Genomic DNA, 20262 nt, shown 5'->3' on the forward strand with positions numbered 1-20262 from the left:
TCTTTGATTTTATATTAGCTATAAAAAAATAAGATCTAAGATCTCACTCCCAAGATCATATGTTTGCCAGATGTTTTAAAACCTCCTGAAGTGGTCTATCAAGATGAGTCCATGTCTCAACCCCATATTAATAGGAAAGCTAAGCACCATCTAATTTCTTTATTTTATTTGGTGCATATCTTTTCCATCCAGTTGGGGTTGATTGAGCATACAGCTGGATAGAGCCTAGAGTTTAACTTTCCTAGAATGTTTAGTGATCAATGGTCAGATCAATTTGCAATAAGTGTCTTCATAAGTGTCATAAGAATGAGGTGATGCAAACAAAATTACATCCAATTCATCATATTTTGTTTTTTGAAATCTAGCACTAAAAACATCCCAAATTAGCATTCTTATTATATATCATTCCTGAAGAATCACTAGGCCTATTTGCTTGGCAATGGCTATGGAGGTTTAGGTTAGGTATTATCAACAGAAGCCACAATGACCAAACTCTCTGTAGGCTAGGCCTATCCTCTCACATTCACTATTCAGCTCATTAGGCCTAAATGAAAGTTGTTCGTCTAGATTTATAATAATTAGTAGCCTAATGTATCTGACTACATCTCAATGGGGCCCAGACAGTGTGAGGGCTGTGCAGGCTCCTACCAGCTCAGCTGCATAGAGGGGAGGGAATGTTTGTCGGCCAGTGGTTGATGAGTAAAGGCACAGGGAGGGGTCTGTATCCAGAGAGGAGGGCTTGGAGGAATGTGGGAGTATGCCAGCACCAGTTGAAACTAAATTTAACAATTTAAACTAGTTAAATATAGTTTGCTTATGCATCCATCACTGGATCCTGTACCTACTTAAACATGATTTAATCATTACACTTACTTAAAAGATGATAGGTGTGTATTCTTGTTCGGCTTTTATTTTATAAAACGCATATGTTCATCGTTCAAAGTTGCCCCATAAAGAAATGTTGATCAACAACAAAGTTCTAGAACTTTAAAGGGCTCGAGTTTCCTCGGCGTGCACTTCCTCTCTCGACAAGTTTTCATGTTGAGGGTACCACGCCGCTCGATAAAACTTTTTGCTCTTTTGAGACCCCTCCTGTAGAGATGCTTACTGGCTTAAGTCTTGTGGAAGCAGCCTCAGTAACACGTCCCCTTGGAGACTAGCAGGAGCAACACGTGATGCGTCTTACTTATCAGGTTAGGGGAGAGGAGAGAGCTGCGCTTTGGGGACGGTCAGAGAGGATAGCGAAATAAGTGTTTTCCTCTCGTCTCTGGACTCTTTCTTCTATCTTCCTTTTTAGGAATTTGGAAGAAAGAGGGGGGAACAAAGTTGTCGAACTTTGCACATCCTCAGAAACGCCATTTTGATTCCTCTCCGGAACAACTTTGCAGCTTCTTTTTTTTTTCTTAGCCCATCATCACCATCATCAGTATGTCTCGGCGTAAGCAGCCCAACCCCAACAAAGTCAAACGTAAGTACCTAGCTAGCTTATCGGCTTATTCTCTCAATTCTGCCTTATTTGTCTGGTTTAGTCGATATGTGATGTTAATTGCGTGCTTGGCGAAGTTTACAGTTGTTGTGACAAAGTTGTAAAACTTCGAAAAGCGACGTGGATAGGATAGTTTTCTCGACTCCCATTCGCTTCCTAGTTTCGCTGAGGACCTGATGCTCATCCATGATTAAAACGCCTGAGCGATGGAATTTCTCTTCCTTATATGATTATTCGTAACCGACGAGGTTAAGTTACTTATCGCCACTTAAAATTAACAGAAATGGTTGGAGTTCTAACTTCCATCATCGGTAACGTTTGTTTTAATTATGGGGGCTCGAGGTGGAGGTTCAAAGTCTGCTAGCTTGCTAACTAACCGCCTGTTGCTCCGCTCGAGCATCCATATCTTCAGTGCACTTTGATCGAGCCTAGCTACAGTTTAGTGGCCATGTGTCGGTATAGCTAGTTACATTTTGACCTTGTCAAGACGTTTTCGAAACTTATTTGTTTTTCAAGAGTAGCCTGTGTGTTAATTCGATTTATTCAATGATTCGATATCATTATTTGTTTCATTGTTCAGGAAGTAAACATAAGTTATCCGTACTCATCACGCCGCTTGTTATCCTGGTCTATATTTGTCCTAATTATTACATCACTGGAATTAAGAACGTCATTATTTGTCTTTTCACTTTATACAATTATCCTTCAGTGATATGCTAATTAATTTTGCATCATCTACGAGGTTGATGTGTAAAGTGTTTCTTGGTGATCATTTATGGTTCTTTTTATTTTTTGTTACTCTTTTAGACGCTCAAAAGTTACTCAAGTAAAGTGAAGAACTGATGCGTTTTTGTCTCTTGTGGAACTGCAACGTAGCGAGGGCTGGTTAGATAATGGTTGCTAGGCATTTTTTTTCATTCGTCCCTTGCTCTCGTCGACTACTGTGCGCATATAACCGCATTGGGTAAAAGTGTAACTTTGTCTCTACTGTGTTTCTCTGCTTGCAATAAGTTATCTGGTGATAGAAAAATTACCTGTTGATATTTTCATTGCATACTTTTTTTTGTTGGGGGTTGAAAATAGAAGCAACACGGTTTTAGAGCGTTCGGTGGTCGATGTTCCTCTTCTCTCGAGCTCTCTGACCACTTGGAAGAAGACAAGGAGGAGAGTGCTGATCTGGATGAGCAGTTCGCATTCCATTACGAAATTCTACACTGTAGTCGAGTAGGCCTACGACGACAGCGGGATCAAACGCACTCATTTTGCTGTAGGGAAACTCGCCATCCAAATCTAGACACTATCAAAGATGGTGGGTTTATTTCAGATGAAGAAATACTGAAGTGTGAATAGTTAAGTTGAATGTGTGATGAAACTAACACCTCAAGGCAACACGAGGGGACGATGATGATAATGATGTGTGTGGGGGTAGTAAGCAGGATGCATCAGTTGACTTAATTGCTTGAAGTGAATTGAGGAAAGCCTGATATAGGCTAGACACCTTTGGTTTAAAAAAAGTAGTTTTTCTGTGGTAGAGAAAGATGAGTCTGTCCTGGTTTAGGGCCTGCAGTCATACTCATGCAAGGCCATGTAAATAAAATGGCAGACTAGATCAGAGGAGAATGCTTTTGCACTGTCAAGAAGACAGTTGGTTTAAAAATAAATAATATAATCATCCCTCAAACTATCATGTTCTTTTTGGAGGAAGTTATATAGATGGTGTGATTGAATAAATTATCAACAATTTGGCTAATTGACAACATTTGAGTCAATTGGAGTTGTACCTGTGGATGTATTTCAAGGTCTACCTTCAAACTCAGTGCCTCTTTGATTGACATCATGGGAAAATCAAAAGAAATCAGCCTAGACCTCAGAACAAAAATTGTAGACCTCCACAAGTCTGGTTCATCCTTGGGAGCAATTTCCAAATGCCTGAAGGTACCACGTTAATCTGTACAAACAATAGTATGCAAGTATAAACACTATGGGACCAGGCAGCCGTCATACCGCTCAGGAAGGAGACGTGTTCTGTCTCCTAGAGATGAACGTACTTTGTGCAAAAAGTGCAAATCAATCCCAGAACAACAGCAAAGGACCTTGTGAAGATGCTGGAGGAAACGGGTACAAAAGTATCGATATCCACAGTAAAACGAGTCCAATATTGACATAACCTGAAAGGCCGCTCAGCAAGGAAGAAGCCACTGCTCCAAAACCGCCATAAAAAGCCAGACACAAAATAGATGGAATCATGAGGAAGGAAAATTATGTGGATATATTGAAGCAACATCACAAGACATCAGTCAGTTAAAGCTTGGTTGCAAATGGGTCTTCCAAATGGACAATTTGGACAATGACCCCAAGCATACCTCAAGTTGTGGCAAAATGGCTTACGGACAACAAAGTCAAGCTATTGGAATGGCCATCACAAAACCCTGACCTCAAACCTATAGAAAATTTGTGGGCAGAACTGAAAAAGCGTGTGCGAGCAAGGAGGCCTAGAAACCTGACTAAGTTAAACCAGCTCTGTCAGGAGGAATGGGCCAAAATTCACCCAGCTTATTGTGGAAGGCTACCCAAAACATTTGACCCAAGTTAAACAGTTTAAAGGCAATGCTACCAAACACAAATTAATTGTATGTAAACTTCCCACCCACTGAGAATGTGGTCAAAGAAATAAAAGCTGAAATAGATCATTCTCTCTACTAATATTCTGACATTTCACATTCTTAAAATAAAGTGGTGATCCTAACTGACCTAAGACATGGCATTTTTTACTAGGATTAAATGTCAGGAATTGTTAAACTGAGTTTAAATGTATTTGGCTAAGGTGTATGTAAACTTCCGACTTCAAATGTAGTTGATAAATTATCAATGTGGAATCGCACTTTAAAAGAGGGGGTCCCTTTGTATGTCCTCAGCTCTCCACCCTCCACAAGGTCTCCAAATCCACTGCATTATTGGTACTCATGACCCTTGCCTGTTGACAAAATAGACTAGCTATGGGTCTCAGTTAGGCCTAGGAGTCTGGAGGCAAGTCAGTTTGAAGAGTAAAAAAAAAATCTTGATGTGGGATGCATAGAGTGCAATAATGTTTGATTTCATGTGATGTTGACCAGTTGTAGATAGTTACACACGCCAGAAGGCTAAAGGCATCTTTATGGTTTAAGTTTGTTGGACTTGGATCTTACTTACTCTTTTGGTTAGAAATAGCAGTTTGACTGCATGCCATCTTGTGGAGTTCCATCTCTGCAATTTGACGTGATAGGCTTTAATGTAGAGATGTTTGTTTTGTCTTCGGCCTAGATGGTCCTAATAATAACAATGTCATTATACACAGTGTACAAAACATAAAGGACACCTGCTCTTTCCATGAGATAGACTGACCAGGTGATTTCACGTGGAAACTATGATCCCTTATTGATGTCACTTGTTAAATCCAATCGGTGATGATGAAGGGAAGGAGACAGGTTAAATTGAGACATGGATTGTGTATGTGTGCCATTCAGTGCGTTTGGGCAAGACAACAGATTTAAGTGCCTTTGAACAGGGTATAGAGTACCACAGTGTGGTATGGTATTTATTAGGATCCCCATTAGCTACTCTTCCTGGGATCCACATGAGTCATAATGCCCATAAAACCTAGCTGTCAAACAAGGAAATGGTTCCAATAGTTTTTCCACCATTCAGTTTTCCCATAGGGGATTTTAGAAACACTTCAAATAAGGGCTGTGTTTCGTGTAGGTTTACCCTGGTGTGACGTTTTGATAACTGTGTAAATCTATCTAGGACAAGGGGCCTTTTATCAATATATTTACCCCCCCCCAATGAAATGCTAATTAGCTGCTAATGTGGTGATCATAAAGAACTACAAATTCTATAATGATCTGGACGAGACTGCCGCATCGAAGCGAAAGGTAAGAATCTCTGGATTAACTATCTAATGTTAGCTAAATTTAGTAATGAGCAAATTGGCTACATTTCTTTTAAATTGACAATACTGTGAACTGCCTTGTGCATGTTTTAAATTGACACAATACCTTTTAGAAAGGGTGTCAGCTAGAAATGACATGGAGGGATTTGTAGTTTTTCTTGATGTCTCCTTTGATGCTTATTAGTATTTTCGGATCTGAGAGTAAGTGGAGCCGACTATATTGATAAACGTCACTTTGTCTGAGAGAGATTTACATGGTTATCAAAATGTCACGCCAGGGTAAGCCTACATAAAACACCGTCCTTATTTTAAGAGTTTCTAAAAATTCCCTTTTGGAAAAATGGTGAAAAAAACGATTGGAACCATTTCCCTGTTTTGACCACTAGATTTTATGGGTATTATGGCACCTCCACTGTGAGGCTCTATGGTAGTTGGTGCCAGGCCCACAGGTTTGTGTCAAGAACTGCAACGCTGCTGAGTTTTTTACACTCAACAGTTTCCTGTGTGTATTAAGAATGGTCCACCACCCAAAGGACATCCAGCCAATTTGACACAACTGTGGGAAGCGTTGGAGTCAACAAGGGCCAGCATCCCTGTAGAATGTTTTTGACACCTTGCGAAGTCCACACCCTGATGAATTGAGGCTATTCTAAGGGTAAAGGTGGGGGGTGCAAGTCAAAATTAGGAAGGTATCCTTAATGTTTTGTACACTTAGTGTATATGGGCTGGTTAAATAATTTAAATAAATAGGCCACTCAAGGGAATGATTAGTCCAACTAAACACTCGATAAAATCCAGATGTGAACCATGGATTTTCTAGCATCACTGAAACGATAACACAAGTAATTAGGAGTTTGGGTAAGCTAAAAGGACAATCATTTATATATTCTTTGACAAAAAAACAAGTCCGCTGATCAACATTCCTCCCAATAAGGTTTGGGCCAGAGGAGGATGCTGTGAGCTCCCTCTAAGAGAGATAATTAAGAGCCTTCACCCCCCCCCCCCCCCCCCCCCTCCCCTCCAATCGGGTCCCTTATGCTCTCATTAGTCCACCATTTAACCTAATAATAACCCACCCTTACCCCCAAAGACACCTACTTAAACACAATGTCCCCTGATGGCAAGCTGACAGTCAAGTCCCTTCAACAATGCAGGGCATTGGTATTAGGCCCCCCCCCCCAATTCTTTCTCTTCTCTTATTTAGCTGTTAACCTGTTGTTCTCTGAGGCTAAATCATTGGAATAGGAGAGAGATGTATAGGTCGAACCCCCCGGGAGACACAGTCAAAATAAAAAAATTGTGGTATTAAGACACTTTTTCTCTCTCTTCCTGGTGGAGATGGGTCGTGGTTTCCCCAAGGGTACAAATGGGTTGGCCCTTTGGCTCCCAGAGCTATTTTTAACCCGCCTTTTTTAGATAAGATTAAGTTCCATCTCCTGGCCGGCCAGTGGGGCATGGAGGGGACACAGGCTTACTTGTAGGTGCAGGAGGAGGAAGGAAAATGGAATCTGGGGTTGGGCCTCACTGTGCCACAACGCCCCTCCCCACAACGCCCCTCCCCACAACGCCCCTCCCCACAACGCCCCTCCTCTTAAACCTTCTTTGCTCCGGAATTTCTCAAATGTAGGGTACATGTAGCTGCTACATTGAAAATTGAAGTAATTCACAACGTATTTACTTTGCGATTTTGGGAAATGGCTAAGTTCATACATTTTACGCCTTGATGCAGTTGTTACTGACTACTTGTTTAAATATGACAATGCACCTCATGTTACATACCCAACATTATTGATGGAATTAGGGAATGTTAGGGAGGCTCCAGGTACGTGTGGGTGTTTTGATGGGGATGCGGTAACAAAGCCAAGTGAGATGACAGAAATTTGAGAAGTGGACAAAGCGGCTAAGTAGGACGGTGTCGCTGCTTCCATTGTGTGCACATAGGCCGCTTTAAAGGGATGTTTTCATTGGGACCGAGGCGGGAATGGACTTCTTTTACAGGTGTGTGAATGTAAGCTGCAACTAACAAACACTCACTGAGGGACCTTAACAGTAGACATTACAACATGTCCCTGGGGTGAGTCCTTAGTTAGCCCTGCTATACTCTGCCTGTGGTCTAGGCCCCAGTGTAAATATAGGCCTAGTGGTGAGGCTCAGTGATATTTGTAGGCACAGTTACACATTTGTGGTATAAGTCCCAAATCTAGATTAATATCACTGTCTTTTTATAGGCTATACTTGGCTGTACAGATAATGTGCAAAGTAGGTCCTAATGTTTGTGGCCCGTCTCTCGAGGTACTATTGCATCACAACGCTGGATTCGGTAAACATTTGGATGAATTGATTGCTGCCATGACTACTACAAGCCACTACTAGAAAATCCATACATCAATCCTACATTGGTGAACATTACATTTTTTGTTGATGATGAATGGATGGATGCCTTTATTTGTTGTTACGTGTACTAGGTGACCTATTTTACTTGCAACCCTTGCCGTTACAACCAGGTAGCACCTTGGTTGTCCAATAGTTCTCCTCTCTCTCGTCGATCCACAAAAGTGTGTTGTTAATATTGGCTAAGTCATCCATCTCACAGGGTGTGTCCAGGGTCTAACTGATAAGCTGCAGGGAGGGAGGGAGGGAGGGAGGGAGGGAGGGAGCCCTGCATCGGGGTGATGTCTGCCCTGTCTCAGTGCAGAGCCCTACATGTTCTTTATCCCTCTGCCCAGCTCCGAGCTGTCACTACCCCCACCACACACACACACACACACACACACACACACACACACACACACACACACACACACACACACACACACACACACACACACACGTATACACCACAAACATACACACACCCTTCCCAACCACCGGCCACCACCTAGTCTTCAACCTCCAGCACAGGCTGCAAATAAAGCAGGTATTTACTGTGGGTTCAAAGTCTAGCTCGACGGCTGTGTCACTGATGTGAAAGAATGCCACAAGGAGGAGGGTGGAGGAGGAGGAAAGGGGTAGAAAAAATGAAAATGGAGGCTGCAACAGGACCTGGGGTGAAGCATGGGGGAGACAGGAAGTTAAACTGCCTCCTTTTCGAAGTGGTGGGGGAAGAGATGGAGGAAGTGGAACAACAATGGGTCTGCTCTCCAGTGTTGTCCCCTTCTCCCAAGTCAGCCCGTTTCCAAGCAGCTAGCTCTGTCTCACAGGTGAGAAATAAAGTTTAAAGTCTTTTTTTGTTTTGTTTAAAATTCTTTATTTGAGTTCTAGTCCATTGACTCCTATTTACCTGCAAAATAACCCTAAAAATACTCTTACCACAAAGTGGACTGTCTTTCTCCCTCCAAGTAGCCATCTCTCTGTGTCGGCTGTCTCGGAGAGGAAAGGGTTAACACTGTAGAGAGTGATGGAGAGGAAAAAGGGAGGCTAAATGGAGAGTGCGCAGTAAGAATGTCTCCAGCTCTTTCGCTGTCCCTCCCTCTCTCCCTTTCTGCCTCCTCGCTCTGTCTTTACCTTTCTCTCGCTCCCTCTCTCTCTCTTCCAGCCCCACATCGCTCCCTCCCTCCATCTTTCTTGCTGACTAAACAGTTTTGTCAGCTGGCAGTTGCTCGCAGGCTGAGGATTTGCGATAGCTTCTGGAGGTTAGGGGGAGGGGGAGGGGTGGTACTCACAGGCAGCACTTGTTGCTCACTGGACCTAGGCAGGGGAGGGAAGGAGGAACCAATGATGTGTGTAAACCCTGGATGACTAACAGGGGGCGCTGTATTGAAGCCACTGCGCAGCCATCTTGGTACTCCTACTCCATTGTAAAATAAAGATTTTGGAAGCTATATAAATGTATTTATAAATGTCTAAATTAGTTTTTGACAAGTTTATTCTATTACAGACAACTTTAATGGATACTTATAAATGATATGTGAGCTAAACATAAATAATAATAATAATATATTCCTTAATGTATATTTTTTAGAGAGTGCTAATGTTACTGTCCCCACTACAACAACAAAATACTTAAATACTGTATAATTCCTTTCATTCCTATGGAGGATTGCTCCTACTGGGGAGTGCCAATATGGCCGACCAGTGGCTTCAACGCTTCAATGGCCAATAGATAGCATCAGCAATCCAGGGTTTATATACGTCATTGGGAGGAACAGAGTGAGAGACCGAGGGAGAGTGGGGGAAAAAAAGTGCGTACGGCAACCTCATCGTCCAACCAGTTTTGTGTGTGTGTGTGTGAGAGAGATGAGAGAACATGCAAATATAACATACTTTATCATCAACACAGCCAGATTACTGCAATTAAAGATTTTGAACTTGTGGACATAATGTTTCAGGCAAACAGTTTTTTTTTATACTACCTAACATTGTGTGGTGTCTTTAGAATGTAAATAAATGTCTTGAGAAATGTAGTCAAATGAATGGATGATTATAGGCTGTATCTGCTAGTTGTAATCGAGAGAAGGCTCTGTTAGTCTGTGTGTCTCAGACAGTCAGTCAGCTGCACAGAGACAATAAATATTGAAGGAAGAGCTGCCCTAATGACAGCCCACCTGAGCGCTGCATGCTGGGAAAAGATGCCAGTGAGGTCAGAGGTGACTGCTAATATTGTGCAGACGTGCTAATATAGCTTTGAGGCTTCTGACTGAATGTACTCCCAATCTATTTCCTGCAGTTTTATATTTTCCTTCCTTGTGCATAACTATGGTGGAGCATTTCGACATGCATCTGATTCGTGTTACTTTTAACTCAAGGTTTGGAGGTTTAGGCTAACTTCGTTATGTTTTTCTGTATACCTTGGTTTCTGGTACAAAATAATAAAGAATAAAATAAAACATTGAAATCCAGGGCAATATTCACATTTCCTTTGCATTTTAATTTTTAAACCCAACTCCACCTAGGTAATCCCTATTAATCCTGCTAGGCTAGCCCTGTGTGTAATGCCTCTTCAAAAGGGCATCCTTGGAAGAAACACTGAGCTGCCACTTCCTTGTCCCATTCTCTCTCTCTCACACACACACACACACACACACACACACACACACACACACACTAGCCGTCTTTCCCTTCATCAGTTGAAAAGGTACCATTTGTTTGTTCTACAAACAGACGGCACACCTTGTCTCCATCGAGAACGGAGCACATGCCCCCAGACTTGTTGCTTGTCGCTCTTCCTCGGCCATGAAAGGAAGTTAGCGCCATACACCTTCACACACACACACCTTCACACCTTCACCCACACGCACACCTTCACCCCCCCCCCCCCCCCCCCCCAAACACACACCTTTATTCACATCCCCCCCACACACACCTTCACTCACATCCATCCCCCCCCACACACACACCTTCACTCACATCCCCCCCCACACACACACACACCTTCACTCACATCCCCCCCCCCACACACACACACACCTTCACTCATCCCCACAAACACACACACACACACACACCTTCACTCATCCCCACAAACACACACACACCTTCACTCATCCCCACACACACACACACACACACACACACACCTTCACTCACCCCCCCCACACACACACACACACACACTTCCACTCACACCCCCCCACACACACACACACACTTTCACTCACACCCCCCCACACACACACACACACTTCCACTCACATCCCCCCACACACACACACACACCTTCTCACATCACACACCTGAGAGCATCCCTTTGCACAGCTGGGTGGGGGAGGGGACAGGGATTATGGGTAGGGAGAGGCTTTAGTGTAGGAGGAGACTGGGGGAGGCGGCAGAGTATGACTGCTTGGTGTTACTGTTTTTTTTCTTCCTGATTTGAAATTATTCAGCGCTTACAGCAAGTAGTTTTGAACTAGCCTAGTCCTACATAAATGCACCATTTCTTTCAAACATTTTCAGGAGAGAAACAAATTTAGAGGAAAACAAGAACTTTCATTCTTACTGACAGGAGGAACTCTGTTTTGAGTTTCAGTTTTCTCTTAAAAGTCCTCTCTGGTTATTAGACATGCTCTCATCATCAGCCGTGAGACAGACAAACCACACAGACTTTACAAGATGGGGTAATCTCTGTGACGTCGGCTACACACGTAACTCTGTATCATGTCATTCCACGCCAAGGATTGAGGATGACACTGGTTATAATTCAACCCCCTCCCTGCCTGCTTCTGTCTCACATCACAGAAGGAAAATGGTGTCGCAAAAACAAACATTTGCTAATGAGATTAAACTATTTGTTTCGAGACAGCTTTTGATTATGATTGGACAATGGATAAAGATGCGCACTGTTTCCAAAATACCTCCTCCGTCCTAAGCAGAGATGGAGCTGGAGAGGAGGAATGCAAAGAGGGGGAGAGGGGTGCTTAGTGGGGGGATGGATAAGAGAGGTGTGTGTGGGGTGGGATAGGTGTGTTCACTCCGTTGATCTGAAGTTAACACTTTCACCCCCCCCCCCCCCCCCCCCCCCCCCAACACACTGGGAGTAGAGTTGATAGGATAGGCTCTCTTCTGACATGCCCTGGAGGCAGGGCACACAAAGGCAGAAACACGGTCCTTTCTCTGGGTTGAAACCTGGCCTCTTCTCCCTCCACCCCCCACTACAGGAGCAGCTCGCTCCCACACAATGGAGGGACCTACCTTTAAAAGCTTAAACCCTGCCCAGACAACACTGGTTATAAATAGGCCGCACCGCCACCCATCTCACGGAAGGTGTACACACACACAGGACCACTCTTGCCGTTTCTTACTTTCCACTGAGATGAGTGCACTCCTTCCTAGCTCTTGCTCCTTCACTAGGTATTGAACAGTAATTGGCCAGTTTTGTCTTTGTCCATCATCATCCTTCCCTGTCTACTGACAAACGCTTTGCTTGTTATTTGTCGCCAAATACCATCACACATCCTCAGTCCTCTGAGTCATCAAGGCGGTCTCAATCAACACCGTCTCTGGAAGATGATGCCATTTCAGGTCCGTTATGTCCAGATATGTCTGCACTTTCTTATCTTTTCAGAGCAAGGTCACCAAGCTTGTGATGCAATGACTCAGTCAGCCCCCTCAGTGTTGAAGACTGTAACAGTGTGGCAAGGCCCCGGAGACGGGAGTGTTATGGCCCCGGAGACGGGAGTGTTATGGCCCCGGAGACGGGAGTGTTATGTCCCCGGCGACGGGAGTGTTATGGCCCCGGCGACGGGAGTGTTATGGCCCCGGCGACGGGAGTGTTATGGCCCCGGCGACGGGAGTGTTATGGCCCCGGAGACGGGAGTGTTATGGCCCCGGAGACGGGAGTGTTATGGCCCCGGAGACGGGAGTGTTATGTCCCCGGCGACGGGAGTGTTATGGCCCCGGCGACGGGAGTGTTATGGCCCCGGCGACGGGAGTGTTATGGCCCCGGCAGTGTTATGGCCCCGGCGACGGGAGTGTTATGGCCCCGGCGACGGGAGTGTTATGGCCCCGGAGACGGGAGTGTTATGCTCATTGATCCCTCTAATGATCCTAATGGAGATTGTCTGAGTAAAGAGAGACTCGCATGTTGACAATTAAAGGCTCTAAGGAATTGTGTCTGTACCGCCATTTGGTTTGTTCGGTCATTGATGTATTTTGTTGCTGGGACTTAGCATTAGTGTGTCATTTGTCAAGATTAAGACTACTTAATTCTGTCAGTGCAACGTTTTTGTGAATATTCTTGACATCATATTCTAAACTCAGCAAAAAAAGAAACGTCCCCTTTTCAGGACCCTGTCATTCAAAGATAATTAGTAAAAATCCAAATAACTTCAGATTTTCATTGTAAAGGGTTTAAAGACTGTTTCCCTTGCTTGTTCAATGAACAATAAACAATTAATGAACATGCACCTGTGGAACAGTCGTGAAGACACTAACAGCTTACAGACGGTAGACCATTAAGGTCACAGTTATGAAAACTTAGGACACTAAAGAGGCCTTTCTACTGACTCTGAAAAACACCTAAAGAAAAATGCCCAGGATCCCTGCTCATCTGCGTGCGGCAAGGAGGCATGAGGACTGCAGATGTGGCCAGGGCAATAAATTGCAATGTCCATATTGTGAGACGCCTAAGACAGCGCTACAGGGAGAAAGGACGGACAGCTGATCGCAGTGGCAGACCACGTGTAACAACACCTGCATATGATTGGTACATCCGAACATCACACCTGCGGGACAGATACAGGATGGCAACAGCACCTGCACAAGTTACACCAGGAACGCACAATCCCTCCATTTGTGCTCAGACTGTCCTCAATAGGCCAAGAGAGGCTGGACTGATGGTTTGTAGGCCTGTTGTAAGGCAGGTCCACACCAGGCAACAACGTCGCCTATGGGCACAAACCCACCATCGCTGGACCAGACAGGACTGGCAAAAAGTGCTCTTCGTTGACGAGTCGCTGCTTTGTCTTACCAGGGGTGATGGTCGATTTGCGTTTATCGTCGAAGGATTGAGCGTTACACCGAGGCCTGTACTCTGAATCGAGGTGGAGGGCCCGTCATGGTCTGGGGCGGTGTGTCACAGCAACATCGGACTGAGCTCGTCATTGCAGGCATTCTCAATGCTGTGCGTTACAGGGAAGACATCCTCCTCCCTCATGTGGTTCCCTTCCTGCAGGCTCATCCTGACATGACCCTCCAGCATGACAATGCCACCAGCCATACTGTTCGTTCTGTGCGTGATTTCCCGCAAGACAGGGATGTCAGTGTTTTGCCATGGCCTGCGAAGAGCCCGGATCTCAATCCCATTGAGCACGTCTGGGACCTGTTGGATCGGAGGGTGAGGGCTTGGGCTATCCCCCCCCGAAATGTCTGGAATTTGCAGGTGCCTTGGTGGAAGAGTGGGGTAACATCTCACAGCAATAACTGGCAAATCTGGTACTGTCCATGAGGAGATGCACTGCAGTGCTTAGTATCTGTACATTGACTGTTACTTTTGATTTTGACCCCCCCCGCCCCCCTTTGTTCAGGGACACATTATTCCATTTCTGTTAGTCGCATGTCTGTGGAACTTGTTCAGTTTGTCTCAGTTGTTGAATCTTATGTTCATACAAATATTTACACTTGTTAAGTTTGCTGAAAATAAACGCAGTTGACAGTGAGAGGATGTTTCATTTTTTTTGTGAGTTTGTAAGTGTGTGCTGGTTGTGATGCCGTTAGCCTAGGCCTGACTAGTCAGAATAGTATGCCACCAGAGACATTTTGAGATGGAGGGACAATGTCAGGGACAATGTCAGGGATAAATAGAACTCTGAGAGGGAAAAGAAGACTTCTTCCTCATGTCATTCTTTTCTGAGGAAATGGGCCATCCCACAAGACTGCAAAATCTTTTGGACTTCCCCTGAACAGGAAATGGTGGCTAGTGGATGTTTTTCAGCTTTTCATAATTATGATTAGCACTTGTGTGCATCATTAGGGGTGGTAGGGTAGCCTAGTGGTTAGAGCGTTGGACTAGTAACCCGAAGGTTGCAAGTTCAAATCCCCGAGCTGACAAGGTACAAATCTGTTGTTCTGTCCCTGAACAGGCAGTTAACCCACTAGGCTGTCATTGAAAATAAGAATTTGTTCTTAACTGACTTGCCTAGTTAAATAAAGGTAAAATAAAAATAAATAAATTAGGGGAATTGTTGTCAGAAGGCGAGGGGAAATAAACTGGTTCAGAAAGAAGTAGTTAACAAAGAGAATAATCCAAAACTATCAGCTTATCCTTCGGGCACTCCCAAAGCCAGCACTTCTATCCCAGTAAACGTTCACTTTTTCTTTATCAGGCCTTGTGCTCGACGAGGAGGCACTTTGCTCAGAGCCTTGAGAGGCAGGTATCAGAGCAGGAGCCTCCTAGATGCTAACATGTCTAGCATCAATCACTATTAAACATGGAAAGCAGAAACAAGCTTGCTGTCTTTGTAACTGTTCCTTACTGCTCCATTCTCCCCCTCCCATAGTGCGTTGGGGGGGGGGGGTGACTTTGAACACTTTCAAGCCCTGAAAGTAGCCCATCTAACCCATCCTGCTCTACCACTCAATGTCTGACATGCAACAGGCTCCATCACTGCCTACCTTGGGCAAACATCGAGCTGGACAATGAGGATGTAAATGAGATCTTTACACTCAGTCAGCTGAAATGTTACATGTCTTCTATTTCCCCACACAACACTGGGCAGAAGACCAGTGCTCATTGTGACCAGCCTCTGATGCTCCGACCCCTCTGGGCTGTAGGGGTCCCTCTGTTTGGGCCACAGACTCTAATAGTTCTACGCATTGTGTGCTGGTGGGTGTATTGGTCATGCTTTCAGAAAATTATTAATCACTTGTCTGTTTTTCTTGCTTTCTTTCTTGTTAAGACTCCATCTTAAGAATCACAATTCTAGGCCGTAGATGATCACAAGTACTTTTCAATTTTTTTTTTTTTATGACACTTGTTGGATGGGTGTACTTTACTATAAGATGGCAGTTTATTTCTGTGCCCCCCCCCAAAAAAACTGCTCTATGTGAAGTTCCAGCATCTCCACCTCCCACCCCACCCTCCAGATGAATCACTCCCTTGTAGGAGCTCATGTCCCCAGGCAGTAAGGCAGGCAGAGAATCCATGTAGTGAGATCCCAGCACTGCAGGAAGAGGGGGAAAAAAACAATGTGACTCTTATTTCAGAGGGGAGTAGTGGAGGGGTAGTGTAGTGGAGGGGTAGTGTAGTGGAGGGGTAGTGGAGGGGTAGGAGTAGTGTAGTGGAGGGGTAGGAGTAGTGTAGTGTAGTGGAGGGGTAGTGTAGTGTAGTGGAGGGGTAGTGTAGTGTAGTGGAGGGGTAGGAGTAGTGTAGTGGAGGGGTAGTGTAGTGTAGTGGAGGGGTAGTGTAGTGGAGGGGTAGTGGAGGGGTAGGAGTAGTGTAGTGGAGGGGTAGGAGTAGTGTAGTGGAGGGGTAGTGTAGTGGAGGGGTAGTGGAGGGGTAGGAGTAGTGTAGTGGAGGGGTAGTGTAGTGTAGTGGAGGGGTAGTGGAGGGGTAGGAGTAGTGTAGTGGAGGGGTAGTGTAGTGTAGTGGAGGGGTAGGAGTAGTGTAGTGGAGGGGTAGGAGTAGTGTAGTGGAGGGGTAGTGTAGTGTAGTGGAGGGGTAGGAGTAGTGTAGTGGAGGGGTAGGAGTAGTGTAGTGGAGGGGGGGGGGGGGAGTAGTGGGAGAGGTGGTGGGGGGATGGAGGAGAGAGGGGGGGGGAGGGAGAGAAAGGCAGACGACATGATGTGATGCTGCTGCTGTGGGAGTCGTTTCAGTGTAGCCGAGCGGTGCTGTGCTGCACGGCCGGTCATATACCCCCGGGGGCACCCCCCCACCCCGCTAGAAATTGTGAGAGCCCCCTCCTACCCCCGCTCGCTGTCATTCACACATGCGGTTCAGGCAAACAGCTGGCCGCGGAGTACCTGATTGGGCAGAGAGCAAGGGGGCCGGTGCCCATATGGGTAGGAGGGGCTTAGGCACTGGGCGGCTCAGTGGGTGAGTGCGAGCTGGTGACGGCAAATAGTTGGCCGATGTTGTCTGGCCTTGTACTTTGGCCTGCATCCTCACTTGTTAGGTCATCTAACATCAAGAAGCCAAAGAAGGGGTTGGAGGATGGGGGAATGGGGGGGAGGATGGGGGTTGGGAGGGGGTTAGGGGGGAGGGGATGGGGGTTAGGGGGGAGGGGTTGGAGGATGGGGGTTAGGGGGTGGGGGGTTGGAGAATGGTGGTTAGGTGTAGAAGGACCGATACAGATAATACCTGGTGGTGCCTCTGCTGAACTGATCCATCTAGTTTTACACTTTGCTAAATGTTGGCAGACACACACACACAGAGAGAGGCAATCCTCTACAAGGAGGAGGGAAGAAATGGTCTTGACAGCCACAAATTGTGTGTATGTGCGCGCGCGCCTTAGCCCCCAGCCCAGATGAAGGGTGTATTCTTCTTGGCTGTACAAAGAGCTCCATTATGGTGAGAGTGGTGAAGAGGCCTATCCTCCCGACCTGGGCTGTGGTTCCTCTGCTGGGAGAACCCCCACCCCCCTCCAGTGGTTTGTCCTGCTCTGTCTCCTCACCAGACATGGTGGCAGACAGACAGACAGATAGATGATGCTTCATGCTCCAGTTAGAGCATCCCAGACTCATAGGGATGCAGCATTTTAAACACGAAGACCAAGTAGTATCAAAACATTTCACTCGCTGCATTTCAAGCAGTTATTGTGCGAAATGACTTACTGCAAATGTCTGAAGTGGCATACTTTTTACATCTGACAAACAAGTAGACCAAACTCATCCCAGCTGTGTATATTCACTGTGTACACAGTGCTCTATATTAAGATGAACGCTACTGTCTGTAATGACTGACTGTGAATGGCTGAAATAATTGTCTGCTTTTTAAGATCTGACACACAAGCAGTTCAGATGACTACATGGGTTGGGAGATGCTTTGGGTGGGCTTTTTTCTTTTTTTGTGGTATGCCTCTGCACATAAGTTTTCATGTAGGATGGGCTAATCCGTGTGACGAGGGTGTGAGTCTTGTCTGAGGGACTTGGTGTGTTGGGTAAGTCCAGGCTTAGGCAGGTATGACATGTATGAGCTTGTAGGCCTGAAGGCAGCCCCCCCCACAACCTACACTCTCACATATGCACACATACACACACACACACACACACAAGTGCTGAAAGACTGTGAGGGTTTGCGTTTGCGAAAGACAGCGACACACCCAAGTGCATTGTTGTAACACTGGGGATGTTGCTGAACTGAGCCCATCTCTTTTCACTTCAATCTCCCCCAAGATGTTATGTGCCTCAACTGTTGGTGTGTCACCATTTTATAAAGAATCTAACTAGTAGGCTTCAAGTTATTGGTGCTTGGCTTCATGTGGATACAAGGTGTCCTGGACCGTATGTGTAAACCTCAGCAACAAATGTTGTGGGTTGGCGTCGAGTTGGGCCTCATGGCCTAATTCGGGTGAATCGAAATGCCAACTGGAGGATGCCCCATATGCAAATAGGAGCAGACCATCCCATACAACCTTAATGAAACAAAGTGCTTTTACAGGCTGTTCTGCTGTTCATTGGCTTGGAATACTGATACGGTAGTCAATGCCTGTTGGTAAACTAGACTATTAACTGACTTGAACTTAACAGGCCTTTTTAAGAGCTGCACATAAAGTGTGTGGAGCAGAGCAGCATTAATACAGCAGGCTCTGTTGTTGGATGTGCTGCTGCTAGCTGCTGTGTGTGCGTGTGCGCGCGCCCCAGAATTTATGGAGTGGGGCTGTCACTGCCGCCCCTGAATGAATGTGCCATTTGTTGCACAGATAGACAACTGTCAGTGGAGAGCAGTCCAGGCCCACTGTGTCCTCTGTGTGGAGAGAGAGACCCATGTGACTGATAACTGGGAGGTATACTATGTATTTTTTTGTATTGATGAAACAAATAAAGTTGTGGAACATGAAGTACAAGTAAGAGCTAGACTCATCTTTACCACAGACCTACAGTTACGCTCAATGTTCCTCACCGGCCCCAAAGTGTACTGTAAAGGTGTGTGTGTGTTTGGGGGAAGGGGAATGGTTGCCAGAGAGGGAAAATGAGCAGAACAGGATAGGTAGCAGACAAACAGAGAAAGATGGATGGGTCTCCGTCTCCCTACATAAAAGTATCTGCTAAATAAAGGACTGGGGGATGAACATAACAAAGGGGGGGTTAAAAGCGTACCCTTTCTGCTCACCGCTGTGATTTACTCATGGCGGAGAGACGTGCCAAATAAGTAGCTTGCTAGCAGGGGCTATTTATTCTCAGCCTGTTGGGGATGTCAAGCCAACTCTCCCCTACATCTATCTGGCCTTCAGAGAAGACCTTGCTTCATGTTTTGATAAAGGTATAGGCTAAGGCAACACAAGTACACACACATACACAGCAAAAGGAACTCAAAAGTTATCTCTTTGGAAAGTAATCAGTCCCTTTTTTTTTCATCACTTTTATTTGTAGGAATGTTTTTAAATGCGCATTAGCTTGTAACTGTAGTGTAGCTGGCTAGCTGTTATGTGTTTGTGGCACTAAGGGCACATGCACTAAGGGCACATGCAGTACATTGCAGCCAGTTAGCTATCTGGTCGGTGCGGTTGGTTGGTTCCACGCAGCTGTCAGTGGGGCTGCATGGGATCTGTCAGGCCACAATCTACATCTGCACTCTCACTCTATGTAACTGGCACCTACCACAACGTCTCTGTGTTTGTGTCGTGGGGGGGTCTGTGTGTGTGTGACGTCAATATAGCCTAACTTACATAAAAGTATTTTTGTGTTTGAGTGTGTTAAACTAGCAGTGATAGCCTACTGCTTTGTCAATAGAGTAGTAGAATAATGTAGGATAATCTGGTTGTCGTTATCTCCCCCTACATATTTTCAACTACTGAAGATGTGGCTGAAATAGGAGCTTATCAACACAACCACCCCCACCCCACCCTGTGCTCCCAAGTGGCGCAGCCGTCTAAGGCACTGTGTCACTACAGTCCCTGGTTCGAATCCAGGCTGGATCACATCTGGCCGTGATTGGGAGTCCCATAGGGCGGAGCGCAATTGGCCCAACGTCGTCCGGGTTGGCCGTCATTGTAAATAAGAATTTGTTCTTAACTGACTTGCCTAGTTAAATAAAAAATAAAAAGCAGGCTCATGTGAGCCTGTCAAACAAGACTCCACTCTGGAGAGTCAACACTCACTCCCCAGAGTGGCCTTGCAGCAGACCTCCAGTCACAGTCCCAGCCAAGGCAGCATATGTCCCATTTAGGGCTTGAATAAAGCCCTGTCTTTTCTCCTCCAGGAGAGAAAGGCCCCCAAAAGTCCCTGGCTGTCGCAGGCACCTGTGGCTGGCTGACAG

General features: G+C 45.6%; 1 protein-coding gene across 3 annotated transcripts in view; it reads left to right on the forward strand.

Annotated features, from left to right (window-relative positions):
• The first annotated feature begins 1021 nt into the window (after positions 1-1021).
• LOC110489703 (ras-responsive element-binding protein 1) overlaps positions 1022-20262 on the forward strand; it is an 81961-nt gene continuing 62720 nt past the window's right edge. The window contains exon 1 of one of the 3 annotated variants that reach the window (XM_036943879.1): positions 1022-1468. In XM_036943879.1, the coding sequence (XP_036799774.1) occupies positions 1429-1468 (40 nt within the window). In that variant the 5' untranslated portion in view covers positions 1022-1428. The remainder of the gene's footprint in view (positions 1469-20262) is intronic. The other 2 variants (XM_036943881.1, XM_036943880.1) reach the window with 2 other exon arrangements.

The sequence above is a fragment of the Oncorhynchus mykiss genome, chromosome 15 (genome assembly GCF_013265735.2).
Source record: "Oncorhynchus mykiss isolate Arlee chromosome 15, USDA_OmykA_1.1, whole genome shotgun sequence".
Classification (NCBI taxonomy): Eukaryota; Metazoa; Chordata; class Actinopteri; order Salmoniformes; family Salmonidae; genus Oncorhynchus; species Oncorhynchus mykiss.